Below are 17,318 nucleotides of genomic sequence, written 5' to 3'. Positions count from 1 at the left end.
GGTGTCTGGAGTCGTGAAGGGATCGGTGTTGGAAGATTCCCGTCGCATTGGGAGCTGGAAGGAGCGTGAGGAAAGAATTCCAAGACCCCGCCAAGTCAAGGTCCGAGGATAGACTTATAAGTTGGAATGCAATCAGGGCCGAGAGACAACATTCTCTGTGGAATGCAAAAATCCCCAATCCAACCATGAATCAAAACCCAAAAAAATCCTCTTGCGGGCTGTTGACCAATGTCATCATACCTTTGTGAGGTAAACCGAACCGTAGTAGAGGCCGACAGACCGTCGTGCAGATCCCTGTTCACGACAACAATAGCGCTGTCTCTAGGATGTCGATCGCATCTCACAAACACTTCGGACGCAGGGCCAACCTGACAACAGGATTGGTTCCTGGCCTGAATGTAGTGTACAGAACAGACGGCCCTAGCTGGGGACCGTTTGAGTGAAACATGAAGGCAATGCAGCTGCTGCATCCCTGCGACGGCTCTGCGTCCCCTGCCTCGACTGCAGAGATTGGCGACGGGCCAAATCGACGGTTCAAATTGTGGATCGTAGGCTGCATAAGCTTTGCCTGCATGAGCAGGTCGCTGGCATTAGTGTCCAAGGAAATCTGTTTTCCGAGCGCTAGCTGGAAGCCGGACGCCCAGTTCGGCCTAATATGATTATGTTCCTATGAGCCCTCTGCGATTCAGCCACTCAGCTGACCAATAAGACTCCTACGAGAAGAGCCGTCATTGCAGATCTTTGCCGACTCGCGATATTGGTGGATAGTGGATGAAATGCTGAATCGCTGAGTCGGGCTTTTCAGAAGAAACTTGATCTAAACCATCAGGAAACCCGTTGGAGCACAGAGCCTGCCAGATGCGATGGTGCGAACAAGACAGCTGAAGCCAGACAGTCCGTGGTCAAGAACTCGGACCAGCTGGGAGGCTTCGATTCTGTCACGGGTCGCATGTGGGAGCGAGCGCAGCAATGATAACAGACGATGCTATTAATTACTCGATGCATGTCCATTGCCCACGAGTAAAAGTAAGAAGAGCCAACGGCGTTAGTGATGTGAAGACATTCTGTGGGTGTGGCGCCGGAGCCGAGGGTCAGGGGAACTCGGGTCTGTCGAGACATGGGAATCGGGTTGACGTTGTGGTCGTTGCCAACAACGCCGCCGAGAGCCGCGTGTTACTCAGGATAAACGCCCGTGAATCATCGTGATGACCTCCGTAGAAACAAGTAGCAAGCCAGGTCGCAGCCAGGCGGCGAAGATTACAACGGGGCGCCTCCGGGTGAACTCATTCCAGAGGAACAATGAGCCGATGAGCGCACAGAAGCAAATGTCCGAGATCTTGGCATTTGACTACCTGTCCTGGAAGCGGCAGAGCCTGTGCCGTGAAGTCCACGTACCTCCTGTCGATCTGCAAGATGTCCTGCACTGACTTGGAGATTCTCCATCCACATGTCTCGGTGCTGTTCAATTGATTCGGCCCTGAAAGTTCGAGCACCTGGAGCTAAGGGCACCGTTGCGCCTCCATCGCACGCTAGGCAGCCCGGTTAGAAAGACCTGCAGGTCCCCGAAAGGCGACACCACGACCTTTGCCACTTGTGTGTGATTACGCCGAGGGTTGATATTGCGTGGATGTTGACACTTTGCGGAGCTTGGTGAGGATGTAGACTTGGCAAACTTGACTCGTAAGCAACGGAAGACAGCTTTCCGTGTCAATAAGCTACTCGTTCATGTAACATTGAGTTATGGGTATCATTGATTATCGTCTTTGTTATTGGAAGGTCATCATCCAAAACAGAGTTTCTTCTGCCGGGGATCGTTGGTTGACGGTCTTCCGGGCGGCCTGCCACGCTTCTTCTTCTCACCGTTCGGCTTAGCCTTGCTCAAGTCCGGGGTTGTTGATCTCGAAGCTTGGGGAGGAGGAGCATCTTCGTGCACGGCCTCGAGAATCGTCTGCCTCGAAAGGCACAAGTCGATGTGCTCGTTGAACTGCCTCTCGTCCGGCGCCTGCGGACGGTTACAGATAGGACAGTCCCACATCTCGTCTTCGACCGGCGCAATCTCTTTGACAGGATTCGGCGCGATCTCTTTCCCATGTCTCCGCATAGGGCTTGACTCGTTGTCCGTTGCTCGTGTGTCGGCCTCCTCATGGCCTTCTCCTTGTAGGACAAGATCGTCGTCGAGACGCAATAGTTCCTCCTCTGGCCACATCTCCCAGCCATCCTCGTCAAGTTTGACGCCTGTACCTGGCGTTCCAATAGCGCTCTTCTTCTCGGGCGATGCTGCCGAGTCGGATTTCCGTGATCGAAAACCGAAGAATGCCATTGTGTCTGGTTTCTTCGTGCTGACAAGGTGCGTGCACCGCAATCCCATGAGTCGCAGCTTCATATCGGGCATTTCCTCTTCCAATTTGCCAAGAATTGGAAGAGCAAAGTGGTAAAGGTCGTCGGCAAGACAAATGGCTCGTGGCAGTACGACCTGACGAGTAAAGACCTCGTACGTGTGAAGCTTGACTTTCAACACCAGCGTCCGGCCTTTGCATTCCGCTCGCTTCATGTCCTTCTCCAATTCATCCGCCGTCCATCTCAGCTTCTCTCTTAGTTGCTGGGGGTCCGACATATCCCGGAATGTGCTCTCGGTGCCTACACTCTTTCTCTCGTAGTCTTCTGCGGGCTGTATCCGTGTGCGCCCGAGTCCGAGGTAGACGTTGATTAAGAACTCGTACGCCTTCTCGCCGAAGAGTTGCCTGAGAAACTGTCGATAAGGGTAGATATCCGCACACGTCTTGATGCCAATCTCCGCCAGCTGGCGTTCTAGCACCCGGCCAACGCCGTTCACCTTCCTCGGTGGCAGTTTCGCCATGAAGTTCATGATCTCGGTTCGGTCGTTGGGCAACACGAACTGCCCATTAGGCTTGTTCATGTTGGAGCAGATCTTGGCGAGCTTTGCGTTGGCTGCAATACCAGCGGATACCGTAATCTTTGTGCGTTCGTGGACCTCCCGTCGCATCTGCTCAACCGCATCGGCAGGGCTGATGTCTTTCTCCGCGCAGTATTCGGTGATGTTCAGGTATGCCTCGTCGATGCTTGCACTCTCGAACCTAGGGTCGTACTCCACCAAGACCTCCCGTACTTCGTGTGCCTTGGCATTGTACTTCTCAAAGTTGAGCTTGAGGAGAATTAGTTCTGGACACAACTTCTTCGCTACAAAGCCGGCCATGCCGCTGCGGCAGCCATATTTCCGCGCGACGTAATTGCAAGTGGTCAAGACGCCGCCACCGACGGCAAAAGGCAAATCTTTGAGTTCGGGTCGGTCAAGCAGCTCGACTGCAGCGTAGAAGGCATCGCAGTCAACGTGTACAATGTACTGACTTAGGTCTCGGGAGAGTTCGAGTTGGGTGATGAGTTGGTCGGCGAGCCGGAGCTCCCGGCTGAGGTCCAGCTTTTCGAGTTGGCGCTTCTTGTCCAAGATCTGTGCGATTTTTTTTGTGAGGATTTTGTCTCGTTCTTCTTCTCGGTTGAAAAATTTCGATCCTTTGGATGCATTGTAGATGATCTCGGATACCTGTCAGGGATCCTTGTTAGTTCGCGATCGGGGAGATGATGACGAAGGGTTGACTGACCTTGGATTGGTCCACGGAGTCCTGACCAGCCTTCGTCAAAGATGGTCCCAACAGAGAGTATTTCAATGTCGCGTTCTCCGATATTGCTTCCGCATCTTTTGCAAGTTCGGCCTCGAGAAGATCATCATCGAGAAGGTCGTCGTCTTGCAGCGCAGCAGGCGGCGACTGGGGTGCTTGTGGTGTCGTCATCGTAATGTCGGCAAGGAAAGCTTGGGGACAATCATCGACAGCGTTGGATCGAGTGAGAGGAGCATGGCTTCATTCAGGCCAGCGGAGAAATCCATCAAACTGTCATCTGAAGGCAGCAGCGACATGGATTCCGCATAGAAAATGCCCCTCAAAAGAAGAGGCGACGCGTTGAATCGTCAGCAAACACAGACACGAAGAGGACGCGAGGCACGTGATGCACTAAACTCGACCCCACTATTGCATACCACCATGTATAAGATGCATAAAAAGTATAGCATTGAAACATGTCACTTCATTAAACATTATGCACGTTTTGTGTACATTCCAGGCCCGCATCGGGGCCATCGCCGCTTCCGGCAGCGACCTCTTCACAACATCTTCCGCTCTCATCAACCCGCGTCATCTCTTCGCATTCCTCATCTCCGCCTATTTAGCATACGAAGCTCTCAGGCTTGGACTGATCGCCCTCGCCAATGTACTTCTGCGTTGCTGGCCACGGGCAGATTGGGCGCTGCCTCAACACGCCAGTCGACGTGTCGGTCGAGTTTGTCCACGTCGTCGCGATGATGGATTCGGGGACGGTTGCATCGGACTCCCACGCGACAAGAGCCGAGAGAGCATCGTACTTCGGGTCGGAAAGAACACCTGTAAGGTTGGCGGCATCCTTGTCCACCAGCTGCTCCCACTGCCCGGGACCACCGATGTACCACGGTGCATCGACGCTCGTGTTTTTGGATCCCAGGCCGGGAACGAGGAAGAGGCGGAACCAGCTGCGAGTTGCCTCGATGTCGCCGCCAGTGGCGTTGACGACGCTCTCGTAGAACTGGATGGACGCGTTGAGAGAGTTCACACCGTCCGCCGTGCCGTGGTACATGATGATCTTGTGACCGAGGCTCGCGAACTGCGTCAGGTTGAAGCTGTTGACATCCAGCTCGCCCGGGTTGGTCTCGTTGGCGTACGCGGGCACGGAGTCGTTGTAGCTCGACGCTTCCCAATCAGCGTCGTAGATGAAGTTCTTGAAGTAGCCCAGGGCTTCCTCGTTGACGTCGGTGTCATTGTCGCCGAGGACGGATGTCCACTCGTACTCAGATGACGGGCTCAGACCGGGGAAGACCTTCTCGTCGTCGACCTCGTAGTTGTCGTAGAGCTTCTTGGCGACTTCGACCTGCTCCGTAGTCAAGCAAGCCGACGCATCGACACCGTCACCACCGCAGGTGAAGAGGGAGAAGTCGAAGTAGCAGCTGGCAAGGTTGCTGATGATGCCATCCTCAACGCCGTCCGACGCGTCGCACTGCTTCCTGACATTGTCACCGAGGACCTTGAGGCTCTCCGCGGTCAGAATCTTGGTGTCGTTGCCGCCGTTCAGCGTGGCGCGAGAGACCCTCCAGCTCTGCAGGTGACTCTGCCACCACGCCGGCGCACCGATGAGAATGGCGTTGAAGTCCCTGGGGTAGAGCTGGGCGGCCTTCAGGCCCTGGCGACCGCCCTGGCCAGTACCAGCGAAGTACGACTTCTTAGCAGGCAGGTTGTAGTAGCGCTGGATCACTCTCTGCGCCAGCTGATATGAGCCGTGAAGGGCCCGGAAGCCAAAGTCCAGTTGCTTGTTCTCATCGCCCAGGGCCCATGTGAGGTTGTTGGAGGTCGAGTTATGTCCACCGTCAGTCGAGACGGTCACGAAGCCGTACTTGACACCAGCCGCCATAGCAGGCCAGTTCACGCCGCCATCGTAACCCTCGTTACCGACGGTCAGGACGTGATCATTCCACTCGTCGGGCAGGAAGAGACCGAATTTATAGGTCGCATTTCCCTCGCGGGTCTTGGCCACGAAAGTCACGGCGCAGAGACTGGGGAGGTTGGTGACGTTGACCGGGTAAGCAATGTTCCCGTCCTCTTGGAAGCTGCCAGCCTCGTCGACGGATGTAACGGTGCCGATGGAGGCGTTGGCGTTGATCCAGTAGCTCATGAGCCGAGGCGTGCAGGACGTTGAGTTGGTCGCCGCCGCATGCCGCAACGCGGCGAGCGTGAGTGTGAGAGATGCGATCCACTTCATCTTGGGTGGGAGTTGTCCGTAACCGTAAACCCGGGGTATCTGATCAAGAAGCACAGCTGCAGGAAGCCCTCAGAAGCAGCATCATCACCGGGTCCATGGCTGTCTTTTAAGATCTGCCGCTTTTCGGGGTGTGGTTGAGATTGCAGTTGTTGAGATTATTTCATTTCGCCACATATCAGTCTACATGTCTTCCCGCAGATCTGTGATGGTGTTTACACAACACACAACTGCTTTCGGACAATGTTTATTTTGGCGGATAATTATATCGGCGCTCATCTGCTTCGATGTTCTCCAACATTCCTGCCCCGCCAATTGGATCGTCCATCCCTGAGACATTGCGCTTCCGCTCGCGGTGGCACTCAATGATCGATTACTGTCCATCGAGGTAAATATTGACATCATGCCACCCGGTTTAACGTTCTTGGTACCATTGCAATGGTGCTGCCGCGATATCCGCATCTTTGTTTTCTTGACTTGAGCTCAAAATGCGCCTTGGCGAAAGCAGATATCAAACTCTGCTCACACGAATGAGATTATCGTATTTGTGATGGATCTCGGCTGATCATGTGGCAGTAGTTTGGTGCAGCAAGACGGGGAGTGATAAAATCGATATTGACGAATACTAGATGCATGCATGTACGTAACAGTAATGAGTGAGATGGCTGACATGTGTTTGTGCTCATTCCCCAGATGCCAGGAGAGAAAACAAGAAGGAAAGACGGTAGACAAGCATCTCGGCGGAATTGGAGAGGAGAAGCAAAGTGGCGTCCCCAAGAATGAAGAACGATATGACGGTTTCCAGCCGAGCCAGCCCTCAACCGTTAACGTGGGTTGCAACGATTCTTGCTTTTGTGGCGCACGTAGTTGTCCCTCCTGGTGTACTCTTTGCCACAATCAGGGCACGTCACTCTCTCCTCTGCAACACCCAAGCTGCTCTGACTCGGTTGGTGAGTGGACCGTATGTGCCTGTCGAGGTCTTTCTTGTCGGCGAATTGCTTGTCGCAAAACTCATCGGCCGTGCATTTGTAGGGCTTGTCGTGCGTCTTGAGGTGTCGCCTAGAACGTTCAGTAAATACCACGCTTACACTTTACGGGCTGAAGATGACCTACGTCAGCTGATGCTTATGCGTAAATTTCTTAACACAGTTCGACTTCCCTTCGACCGGCCTCCCGCAGACATGTGGAAACTCAGGATCCTCATTACAAACTTGTGCTGCCAGCATACCGGCCTCGTCATCAGGAAACTCTCCCGGAACCTGCGATTCTCCTTGATAAGAAGTAGTCGCATACGATGATTCACCCTCGGGAGCCTACGGTCCCAACGGTGCGGTTTCGGAAGTGTAAGACGGGTAATCAGCGTATTGATAGTTGGTGGTTGGTGGTGCCGCGTAGTATGCAGAAGGGTCAACAGCCTCCTCGAGAGGGTAGTCGTAGTCGTTCATATACTGCTGGTCAGATAGTCCTCCTGGGTCGTCGGGGCTTGTGTAGGTATAAGCTCCCTGATGTTGCGGAGACGATGATGGGGTGTAGTCCATGCTGTACATCTGAAAGGTATTCAGACTTAGCAACCAGGGGGCCGATGAAGTTGTCCAGCCGTGGTGAGAACCGAGAAGTTAGAGTCTGTGGAGTAATTCTTTAGCATGGCCTCCGACATGATACCAGGTCGCACGTGTAAGCCATCTTACCCACCTCGAGACTGGACGGGGTCGGGATCGCAGGGTTCGAGGGCCACTCACGTTTAGGAGCAATCTTTCGGGGCTTTTTGCGGCCTAGGGAAAGCAGTATTGCGAGTCAGGATGGGAGTAAATCTTGCCAGCATCGGTATCGGCTGCATTCTCTGAAGCCTGATGAGAGGTGAGATCTTGGATATCCAAGGACGACATCAACAACATAGGAAATGACACCCTCTTTATAATCCAGAATTAAAGTACTAGAGTAATCGTTGCTCTCATTGCTTTTTCCACTTCTCTGGCACTGTTCCCAAGTTTGGAGGCCGTCCATCTTGAGGGGGTCGTCGACTGAGAGAAAGCCTGGTCGACAGTCGGCTTATCCTTGGACGATGCCAAGATGAGGCATGCATATGCATGCTGTTGATGCCCAAACCCACCAACCCTTAACCAGCAACATACATCTCTATCCACGACAAAGAAATCTATACCATGGCACGGCTCGTTGGTACATCGTCCGATGCAAAAAGTCGGCTCAGCCATGCACGTTGGAGGTCTTCTACTCCACAGTTTTTGGCCTCCAACGCAAAACATGACCGACTGCATCGGGCCGTTGTCCAATTGCTTTACATTACCATACACCCTCTTTCGAAAATAGTCGCTCATTGGTTAGGCCTCCTGCTTGGTGGTGCCTCACCCGCATGCTTCCTAATACTTGTCGCTACCATTGCTCCTCGCAACAGAGACATCAACTTCACGGCCACAACTGGGCTGGGAATTCAGTGAGAATGTCAGGAAGAAGACAGAAATGAGTGAACTTGTAAACCGCAATCGAGCTAAACATCTGAGAGAGTAGACCTTATGACCCCCCATCAAGCCGCACCAGTACACCCAAGATCATCGCTTCCCTCACTATACCACTCAGCCCCCCCCCTCCTCGGAACCCAGTTGTTCTTCATGCACGCGGCGCCGCCATACACGGGCAAGTTGAACTCGGCCTTCCACTCGAAATCACTGTTGTCCTTGCCGCACCCGTCGTTGCAGTACTCGAACTTCCACCCCGTGACCGCCGACCCGCAGTCCCGCATCGCCTTGAGCAGCGTCTTCTGCCCGTAGTCGTGCCCGGCCCACCCGCGCCCGTAGACCCGGTACGACACGAAGAAGAACTTCCACCAGCCGCGGCACGTCCCGTCCCTTTTGGTGATCATCGTGCGGTCCTTTTTGGGATTGATACTGTGTTACTGTTAGAAAAGAATGAAGACTACGAGGGAGATGTACTCACTGGTAGTTGTAGTTCCCGCGGACCCAGCGCCCGCCGTACTTGAAGTTCAGCGGGTTCTTGGGGTCATTCCCATCACAGCTATTGATGATCCGATCCAACGACTCAAGACATAAATTCTTGTCGAACTCAGACGCGCCATCGAACAGCTCCAGCGAGATGGTGTGCTCGTCAGGCGTATCCGCATAATACGTCTTCTCCCACTTCCAGTTGATCGTGTTGCCCGGCGGCTTGACGTCGTTACAAAAGTCCTTGTAATTCTCATCAACCAGCTTGAACTCCACAAAAGCCCTCTTCCCCTCCTTCTGCCAGCACGTGAACTCGTCCCGCGTCTGCGAACACAACCCGTCGTCGATGCCCAGGATGTCCGCCCGCAGGAGGACCAGGTTCTGCAGCGCGTAGGCCGCCATGGCCTCGTGGCCCTGCTTGTTGGGGTGGAAGATGCTCAGGAAGGAGTCGGGAAGGCCGAGGCCGAGCGGCACGCCGGGGAGGCTGTCGCCGGGGCAGCCCGGGGCCGCGGGGGCGCGGGCGTCGAGCTTGTGCAGGGCCTCGGCGCCCGGGTTGGGCGAGTTCCAGAGGAGGGAGTCGTAGATGTGTTTGCGGGTGAGACGGCCGCGGAGTTGGTTCTGGTAGTCTTCGAGGTGTCGCTTCATCTCCTGGGAGTCGTCCGCGACTTGTTCGGGTTGTTCCGAGGGGCTCGCGGCGGAGTCGACCTCGACGGCACCGATGGCGACGCTGCCGTTGCCGCTGACGAGGTCTCGGCGGCGCTTGGTCTCGTCGTGAGGCGGTATCTTGCTGACGGACGTGTCGAACTTGATGAAGAGCAGATCGGGCTGCTTGGGATCCGGATAGACGCCTGTCGATTTGGGCGAGCAGAACTGACCATCCACAATACCGGGCCAGCTACTCCAGTCGGAGAAGGTGGCGCGCTATCCAATGGCCGAGTCCTTGTCGTACTCTTCGACGACCTCGGAAATGGCCTTGTTGATGTTGTCAACGAGCGTGTTGAACTTCTTGCGGCGGTCGACGGTCAGCTTGAGCGAGGAGTTGAGCCAGTTCCAGAACTGCCACCACCGCCAGGCCTTGAGGGCCCAGTTCTGCTTGTCCGGGTCTGCGCAGTCCTCGTTCTCCGTGTTGAAGAAGGGCGCGTAGCCCGAGTACACGAGGGCGCCGTCCTTTTTGATTTTGCCGTTAAGTTTGTCGAGGACCTGCCGGATGTTGTCTTTGAGGATGGTCTCGATGTTCTCCTACGCCTTGTCGATGATGGCCTGGCACGCGCCCTCGCCGTCCCAGGGCATGATGACGCACGTCTTGATCATGGCGCCCAGGCAGAGATCGTTGCCGCCGGCCGTCATCATGACCACGTCGAGGCCGGTGCGGAGCTCGTCGACCTGGTTGTAGACGTCCGCCGTCCTGTTGCCGCTGCAGGCTTCGAACTGGAAGTTCTTGACGCTGGATCCCATGGCGTTGTCGACGATCTTGGCCCATGAGTAGTCGTACCTCGAGCACTTCCACGCCTCGTCCAGCGTGATGGAGTTACCCAGCTGGTTTCCCGAGCCGATGCCTGTCGAAGATGTTAGTCTTTCTAGAACGTAGGTGCCATTGGCATCACAAGACTCACCGGCTGTGAAGCTGTCACCTATTGCAGCCCAGTTCTCGATCCACGAAAAATCTGTCGGATCATCATCCGCGGCTCTGGAACTAATGAGCGTGGCCTTGTTGGCTGTGTTGATCGAGAAATCTTCCGGGATAGATAGCGTCGCCACAGCGGACGTGAGTCCGAGGGCTGCAACGCAGCGAACGCAAGTTCTCCCAAAGCCCATCTTGCCTAATGGTCTTGATGCCCAGATGCCGATGGTGAAGAGAAAGGCGAGTCGGGAAGGGCGAGCGATGGTTAAACCGTCAAAATAGGAACTCAACCTCTCATGCCACTTGATTTCGAATACTCGGATGCTCGCCATCGATAGCCCCCTTAACTCCGCATTACGTTCCCCCCTCGTCAACCGGAATGGCCTTTATGGAAGCCTAAAGCCAAAGTCCGTTTGTATCTCATGATCCCGCATCTAGACCATCTAGCGCCTGGTGTTGTGGTGCTCCGAGACTCCGTCTGCAGCCAGAGAGTCAAACGAGATTTGACTATGCTGATTTTTCTAGTGTAGGATTTGCCAGTAGAAAAGAAAAAGTATAGGATTCGCCAATATTGCAACCACAGTCTCGCCCCCGCGTGCTGCTTGGCATCCGAACCACAATCCTGCAGCGTTAAGCTTATGAGGGATTGAAACTTCTGATGCAGGTACCGATACTTGTCGCGATAAGAACGGATCCTCTACCGGGATGGTGTGATGACCCCGGTCGTCTTTAACGACATCGAAAGTCCGTCGGGAAGAATGCCATCCCGTCACAAATCCCATCTCTGCTTCTGCTGGCTGATTGTGCTCGTTGTTCTCGTCTCTCATTCTGTCCACTTGAACTCGACTTCGAAGTCATTCACAGTGGCAGCTCGTCTGTCGTTTCAGTCTTTGACTCTTCCATTCTTCTAATCATTCTCTCCAAATCATCGTCTACTACCATCATGTTCTCCAAGACGCCCCTCCTCCTCCTCCTTTTACTGCCTCTCCTGGCCCGGCTCACCACCGCCGAGTCCGATTTCTCCATCCAAGCCAAGCAGACGGACCTGGTGAGCGTGGCCGCGGACGAAGACTACTCTTGCTCGCGCACCAAGCCGTGCGACCTGGGCTGCTGCAAGCTCGACTCCACGGGCGCCGGCGTGTGCGGCGCCGGCCCGGACTTCTGCGGCGCCGACGTCTGCCACTCGCAGTGCTCCTGGAAATCCGAGTGCGACCCGGGCTGGGGCGCCGCGTGGTCCAACGCCTCCTCGTGCCCGCTCGAGGTGTGCTGCAGCGACTTCGGCTTCTGCGGCACCACCGAGGACTTCTGCAACGGCCGCGTCGTCTCCAAGCCCGAGTGCGCCGCCGGGGGCCGCAGCTCCGACGCCCGCACCATCGGCTACTACGAGGGCTGGAACGGCCAGCGGCCCTGCGGCACCATGCCCCCCGAGGACATCCCGCTCGGCTACTACACGCACATCTTCTACTCCTTCGCCCTCGTCGACCCGGACACCTTCCACGTGGCGCCCATGGACGCCGAGACGGCCTCGCACTACGACGAGGTGACGGGGCTTAAGGCGAGGCAGGACGACCTCGAGGTGTGGATCGCCATCGGCGGCTGGGCCATGAACGACCCGGGCCCGTACCGCTTCGCCTTCTCCGACATGGCCTCGAGCGAGGCGAACCAGGACGCCTTCTTCGACTCGCTCGTGACCTTCATGATGCTGCACGACTTCGACGGCGTCGACATCGACTGGGAGTACCCCGTGGCCGAGGACCGCGGCGGCATCGAGGCCGACTTCGACAACTTCGTCAACATGATGCGACGTCTGCGCGTCCACCTGAACGCCTCCGGGAAGCGGTTCGGCGTGAGCCTGACCCTGCCGGCCTCGTACTGGTACCTGCGCGGCTTCGACGTCGTCGGCCTGGAGCCGCACGTCGACTTCTTCAACGTCATGACGTACGACATCCACGGCACCTGGGACAGCACGGTGCGGTCGCTGGGCCCGTACGCCTTCGCGCACACCAACCTGACCGAGATCGACCAGGGTCTCGAGCTGTTGTGGCGCAACAACATCAACCCGGAGCGCGTCAACATGGGACTCGGCTTCTACGGCCGCAGCTTCACCATGAAGGACCCCTCCTGCATGGCAGCCGGGTGTGAGTTCACCGACGGCGCGAGGGGCGGTGAGTGTACCGGCACGCCGGGTGTGCTGTCCGCGGCCGAGATCGTCAAGATCCTCGAGCGCGACGACGCCAAGATGACGCTGGACGAGGCCGCCGCGGTGCAGATCGTCACCTGGGACTCGGATCAGTGGGTCTCATGGGACGACCGGACGACGCTCAAGATGAAGCAGGACTTTGCCAACCGGCGCTGTCTTGGAGGGACCATGGTCTGGGCCATTGATCTGGATGACGGCACGCTTATAGGTGAACTGGGAGGCAATTTGAATCGACCGAAGTCGACGGTCACTAATGGCACGTACGATACGGCCGACCTGGCTACTTACACTACGGGTGAGGAGGAATTGTAGATTGAGACTTAGTTTATGTGGCTTGATTATCTTGTGTGTATTGCAATGAAGTAGTTAGAGGTACAAAATCCAAACGAAGAAGAACTTAGTGAACAAGTTAAATGCACTGCCGCAAGGACAGCAAATGTGAAACTGAACGAATATGTACATTGATGTAAAGTCAAAACATAGAATGAAACTAACACACAAAGAGAAACCAACACACGAAGGGAAACTAACTAGGGTTCTCGCACGACTTGCCCTTCTTACCCATCAAGTCCTTCATGAAGTTGGGGAACCGCTTGTGCTTCTTGTCGTTGGGCAGAATGTAACCCCCAGCCGCGACCACGGGTCCCTCATACAGATACTTGATGCCCGCCACATCGCCCTTGGAGGGGATGGCGTTTGTGCGAATCTTTGAGCCGTCGTTGCGAAGCAGCACGGGTGTGCGCTGGTCGTACACGTCCGGATTCTCGGACGGGTTCGTCGGGGGGCGCGCCGAGCCGCCACCGCCCGCGCCCGAGGGGTATAGCATGATGGACTCCCAGTCCACGTGTTTATAGCCTGCTCTGGTGAGCGGGACACTTCTGGGGTGTATGTAGTTTGCCTTGATGGGAAGCCAGTCGGAGGCCGAGAACCCCCATTCGACAGCGACGGCTTGGCTTACACACATTTCGTCCACTTTCTCTTGCCCTTTGATCGCGCCGTGCTTGGCGAAGATCTTGCCGCGCACAGTGACGAAATCCTTGAGCGCTTGGCAGTCCCAATGTTCGCCGAACACCGTACCTCCAAGCTCTTTGTCATGGTGAGAGCTATAAGGGGGTTGCCAGAATAGCGGATTCTGATGCTCGTGGTAGAGGCCTCAGGCGTGGCCGATCTCGTGCGCAATGTTGGCCACTCTGTTGAGCTGACCTACGTTGTCGTTCGTCGAGAGTATCATGCTCGGGCCCCTGTCATCGGGGTTATTCGCGTTCAGCAGCGGGCGCCCGACCGTCGTGGAGAGCGCGTTGCCGAGAGAAACGACCAGGATTTTGTCGCGCTGCGAATTTCTCGTACACGCGGTGCCCGCAGCCGCCACCATCTGGTACTTGAACGTCATCGGGTCCAGGCCTCCGGAGCCGTCCTCGAATCCAGCCGACCACATCTTGATAGCTAGTTGAAAGGGTTCATCGAGCACAGCCTGGCTTTCGGGTGTATCGTAGCAGTAGCTGATGGTCTTGTCAGGCCAGAGCCTAGTGGGGTTCGGCCCAGCGCCCGCTCGTACGCCAAACCAGCGCTTGTTGATGTTGTTGTTGCCGGTGTCGTTATGAGATACACGGCGAATGGCGTAACCGGCCTCGTCAACGGCAATGCGTGCAAAACGGTCGCGGTCAAGCTGCACCTCATGGTGGAGAGGAGCCTCCCAAGCCCGGCTGCCGCCCAGCACCGATCCCGTCACGGCGGCGAGAATAACGATGACAACGTTCGCCAACATGATTGAGTGATTGAAGAGGTTGAAGATGTGATCGGGAATGAAAATCAACGGACAGAGAGTGAAACGACGAGCTGCGAGGTGCGAAGACACAGAAACAAGGCAAACGAAGATGGGCGAGGGCTTACTTACCTGAACCCAACCAACAACTTTCCCGACTTGTACATGTACCGGTACCTTCAATATCCCCTGCATCGACACGGAGGATCTTCATACCCCTGCGCAAGAGGAAGTTCAGGATCTCTTCGGATTGCTGCGCCTCGTCCGGCGGAAACACCCAGGACACATTATTGAATCTGCGTGCGACCTTAATATTGCGTGCAGCGGCAGCTACCGCAACTTCCTGATGCGGCAAGTCGTGAGGATGCGGAAAAGTAGAGTAGGATCATCGTGGGATCTTGGCGTGAGGAATCGTAGCACTTCCTCTTTGCCTGCCGTTGCATTTTTTTCAGATACCCCTTTTCGTTGCATTTTTTCGATCCTTCTGTGAGACAAAATTGGTCAGCTGGTCCTCTATTGACGCTTTTGAAGGCCATCTAGATGGGCCGATATCAGGAGTAAAGTGAAAATGAGCATCCTGGTGCCAAACGCGTGGTGTGTAGCCAATATCCGAATTTCGTTGCTGCCTTGATCCCACAAACCGTTGCTGTCACATTATCTCGGTTGGAAGACTCGGCCTGGCGAATTGCCCGCTTTGTCCGTGAACCTCGACCGTACTCTAACTACCAAGCTGCTCTCTTGGTTCTCTGAGTCTCGTGGTGTAAGTTTCAGTTGAGAGAACACCACAGTCGTCGCCATCAACGCCATAGTCATGATGTCGATGATGGGCTTCGGAGATCTTTTCCTGCTCGCGTTCGCCGCAGGCTGCGGCCTTGTCCATGCGCAGACGGCATCGACGCCCCCGGGACCAACCTTCACCGGCTCGCCATCCAACTGCAACAAGTGGTATGTGATTTCCAATGGTGACAACTGCGGCACCGTCGAGACCAAGTTCGGCATCACCCACGCGCAGTTTATCGCCTGGAATCCGGCTGTGTCCAACGACTGCATCACCAACTTCTGGCTCGGCCAGGCATACTGTGTCGGTCTGGGCACCGCTGCGCCCACAACGACGAAATCAACTTCCGTCAGCGCTTCATTGCCTGGAGCGACGACCCCGCCAGGGCCGACGTTCACCGGGTCTCCGTCCAACTGCAACAGATGGTATCTCATCGCGGACGGCGATAACTGCGGTACCGTCGAGACCAAGTTTGGTATCACCCACGCGCAGTTCATCGCATGGAACCCAGCCGTATCCGACGATTGCGGGACAAACTTTTGGCTCGGCCAGGCGTACTGTGTCGGCTTGGGCCTCGCGGTGACCTCGACCTCCACCGGCAGCTCAAGTAGCAAAATCAGCTCGTCCTCCAGACCCATCGTCACCACGACCACGCCGTACTCAACTCGCCACCCAATCACCAACCAGACCATCGTCCAACCATCCTCCATCGATGCCTGGCCGCCGACGAAGACACAGGCCGGCCAGCCAAGCTACTGCAATAACTGGCACTTTGTCGAGGGTGGCCAGACGTGCAACAACATCATAGGCATGTACAGAACGTGGATGTCAACCGATGACTTCTACGCCTGGAACCCAGCCATCGGCCAGGACTGCTCCGGCCTCTTCGTCTACTACTGGGTGTGCGTGGGTATCCGGCCGCAGACGCAGATCTCGCTGCCGTACGAGACGGGTAACGCAACGGTCGAGTTGCCGCCGTATTTCACCTTCACGCCTGAGCCCACACCGACGGAAAAGCCCAACTTCGCGGTGCCGACGCCGACTCACGGCCCGATGCCCGAGAACTGCAAGGCTTACTACCAGGCGGGCGATGGCGCCACCTGTGCTCGCGCCCTCGAGGAATACCCCATGGTAACTCAGGAGCAGTTCCTGGCTTGGAACCCCGTCCTCAACGGCAATTGCAACGGTCTCTGGGCCGGAAGCTGGTACTGCGGTGTGGCCTTTGACTGGGACTCGCTTCCCATGCCCCCAACCGTCACGACCAAGCCATCGCCCGTGGCGACGGCTATCACGGCCAACTGCGCCGCCTGGTACCGGGCCACAGGCATCGACACGTGTGCTGTGGTTGCCGAGATGTTTGGCACATTCTCCGAGGCCAACTTCATCAGCTGGAACCCGTCCGTAGGAAGCGACTGCTCCGGCATCGTGATGGACACATACTACTGTGTCGGTATACCAGGCACCCCAACAACGCGGACCAAGCCCGTCACGGAGCCAACGCCGCCCCCGGCCAATGAGCGTCCGACTCAAGAGGGCATTGTCTCCGATTGTGGTAGCTTCTGGCTCGTCTCCAGTACTGACACGTGCGACACCATTGTCTCTCAGAGCGCCATCACGCTGGATGACTTCAAGACATGGAACCCAGCTGTTGGGGATGCCTGTGACGGTCTCGAGCCCGACTTTTACGTCTGCGTCGGGCGGGGGACTGCTGCCGGTACAAGTCCGTCATCCTCGGCTACCGTGACCATCACCAAGAGCGGTCCGTCATCAACGGTTGCAGTGCCCAGCACTACAACAAGCAGTGGATCTGGTGCGACGCCCACGCCTATCCAAGACGGCATGGTGGCTGGGTGTAAGGAGTTCTACTACGTCGTCGCCGGTGACGGGTGCTGGGCCATTGCCAACGACCATGGCATTGCTCTCAGGTGGGTCTTTCTTCTTCTTCCTCTCTCTCTCTCTCGTATACCAAATAACCGGCTAACCATACCTCGTGCGCAGTGACTTTTACCTCTGGAATCCTGCCGTGAATAACGGCGGTGACTGCTTTGGACTCTGGTCGAACGTTTACGTGTGCGTCGGGGTGTAGTGATTTCGAACCCGTGTATGAGATATTGTTATCTGTTAGGCAAACCATAATGTTGCATTTC

General features: G+C 56.0%; 6 protein-coding genes across 6 annotated transcripts; 2 read left to right on the top strand and 4 right to left on the bottom strand.

Annotated features, from left to right (window-relative positions):
* Positions 1-1,780: 1,780 nt before the first annotated feature.
* CkaCkLH20_05696 (impB/mucB/samB family protein) lies at positions 1,781-3,806 on the bottom strand (the record flags this gene model as incomplete). Its single annotated transcript, XM_038888414.1, has 2 exons — positions 1,781-3,559; positions 3,618-3,806. The coding sequence occupies 2 exons, from the start codon at positions 3,804-3,806 to the stop codon at positions 1,781-1,783; spliced, it is 1,968 nt and encodes a 655-aa protein (XP_038746311.1).
* A 430-nt stretch (positions 3,807-4,236) lies between these two features.
* On the bottom strand, positions 4,237-5,856 carry CkaCkLH20_05695 (feruloyl esterase b precursor; the record flags this gene model as incomplete). The annotated part of the gene is made up of 1 exon (XM_038888413.1): positions 4,237-5,856. The coding sequence occupies one exon, from the start codon at positions 5,854-5,856 to the stop codon at positions 4,237-4,239; it is 1,620 nt and encodes a 539-aa protein (XP_038746310.1).
* Positions 5,857-6,677: 821 nt separating this feature from the next.
* Positions 6,678-10,625, bottom strand: CkaCkLH20_05694 (uncharacterized protein; the record flags this gene model as incomplete). Its single annotated transcript, XM_038888412.1, has 9 exons — positions 6,678-6,912; positions 7,171-7,400; positions 7,463-7,476; positions 7,542-7,625; positions 8,437-8,756; positions 8,806-9,705; positions 9,760-10,049; positions 10,107-10,366; positions 10,424-10,625. The coding sequence occupies 9 exons, from the start codon at positions 10,623-10,625 to the stop codon at positions 6,678-6,680; spliced, it is 2,535 nt and encodes an 844-aa protein (XP_038746309.1).
* A 749-nt stretch (positions 10,626-11,374) lies between these two features.
* Positions 11,375-12,943, top strand: CkaCkLH20_05693 (uncharacterized protein; the record flags this gene model as incomplete). Its single annotated transcript, XM_038888411.1, has 1 exon — positions 11,375-12,943. The coding sequence occupies one exon, from the start codon at positions 11,375-11,377 to the stop codon at positions 12,941-12,943; it is 1,569 nt and encodes a 522-aa protein (XP_038746308.1).
* Positions 12,944-13,157: 214 nt separating this feature from the next.
* Positions 13,158-14,396, bottom strand: CkaCkLH20_05692 (uncharacterized protein; the record flags this gene model as incomplete). Its single annotated transcript, XM_038888410.1, has 2 exons — positions 13,158-13,717; positions 13,835-14,396. The coding sequence occupies 2 exons, from the start codon at positions 14,394-14,396 to the stop codon at positions 13,158-13,160; spliced, it is 1,122 nt and encodes a 373-aa protein (XP_038746307.1).
* Positions 14,397-15,204: 808 nt separating this feature from the next.
* On the top strand, positions 15,205-17,257 carry CkaCkLH20_05691 (uncharacterized protein; the record flags this gene model as incomplete). The annotated part of the gene is made up of 2 exons (XM_038888409.1): positions 15,205-17,096; positions 17,170-17,257. The coding sequence occupies 2 exons, from the start codon at positions 15,205-15,207 to the stop codon at positions 17,255-17,257; spliced, it is 1,980 nt and encodes a 659-aa protein (XP_038746306.1).
* Between the last annotated feature and the right edge of the window lie 61 nt (positions 17,258-17,318).

The sequence above is a fragment of the Colletotrichum karsti genome (genome assembly GCF_011947395.1).
Source record: "Colletotrichum karsti strain CkLH20 chromosome Unknown Scaffold16, whole genome shotgun sequence".
NCBI classification, from domain to species: domain Eukaryota; kingdom Fungi; phylum Ascomycota; class Sordariomycetes; order Glomerellales; family Glomerellaceae; genus Colletotrichum; species Colletotrichum karsti.
This window is presented reverse-complemented; position numbering and strand designations above follow the sequence as displayed.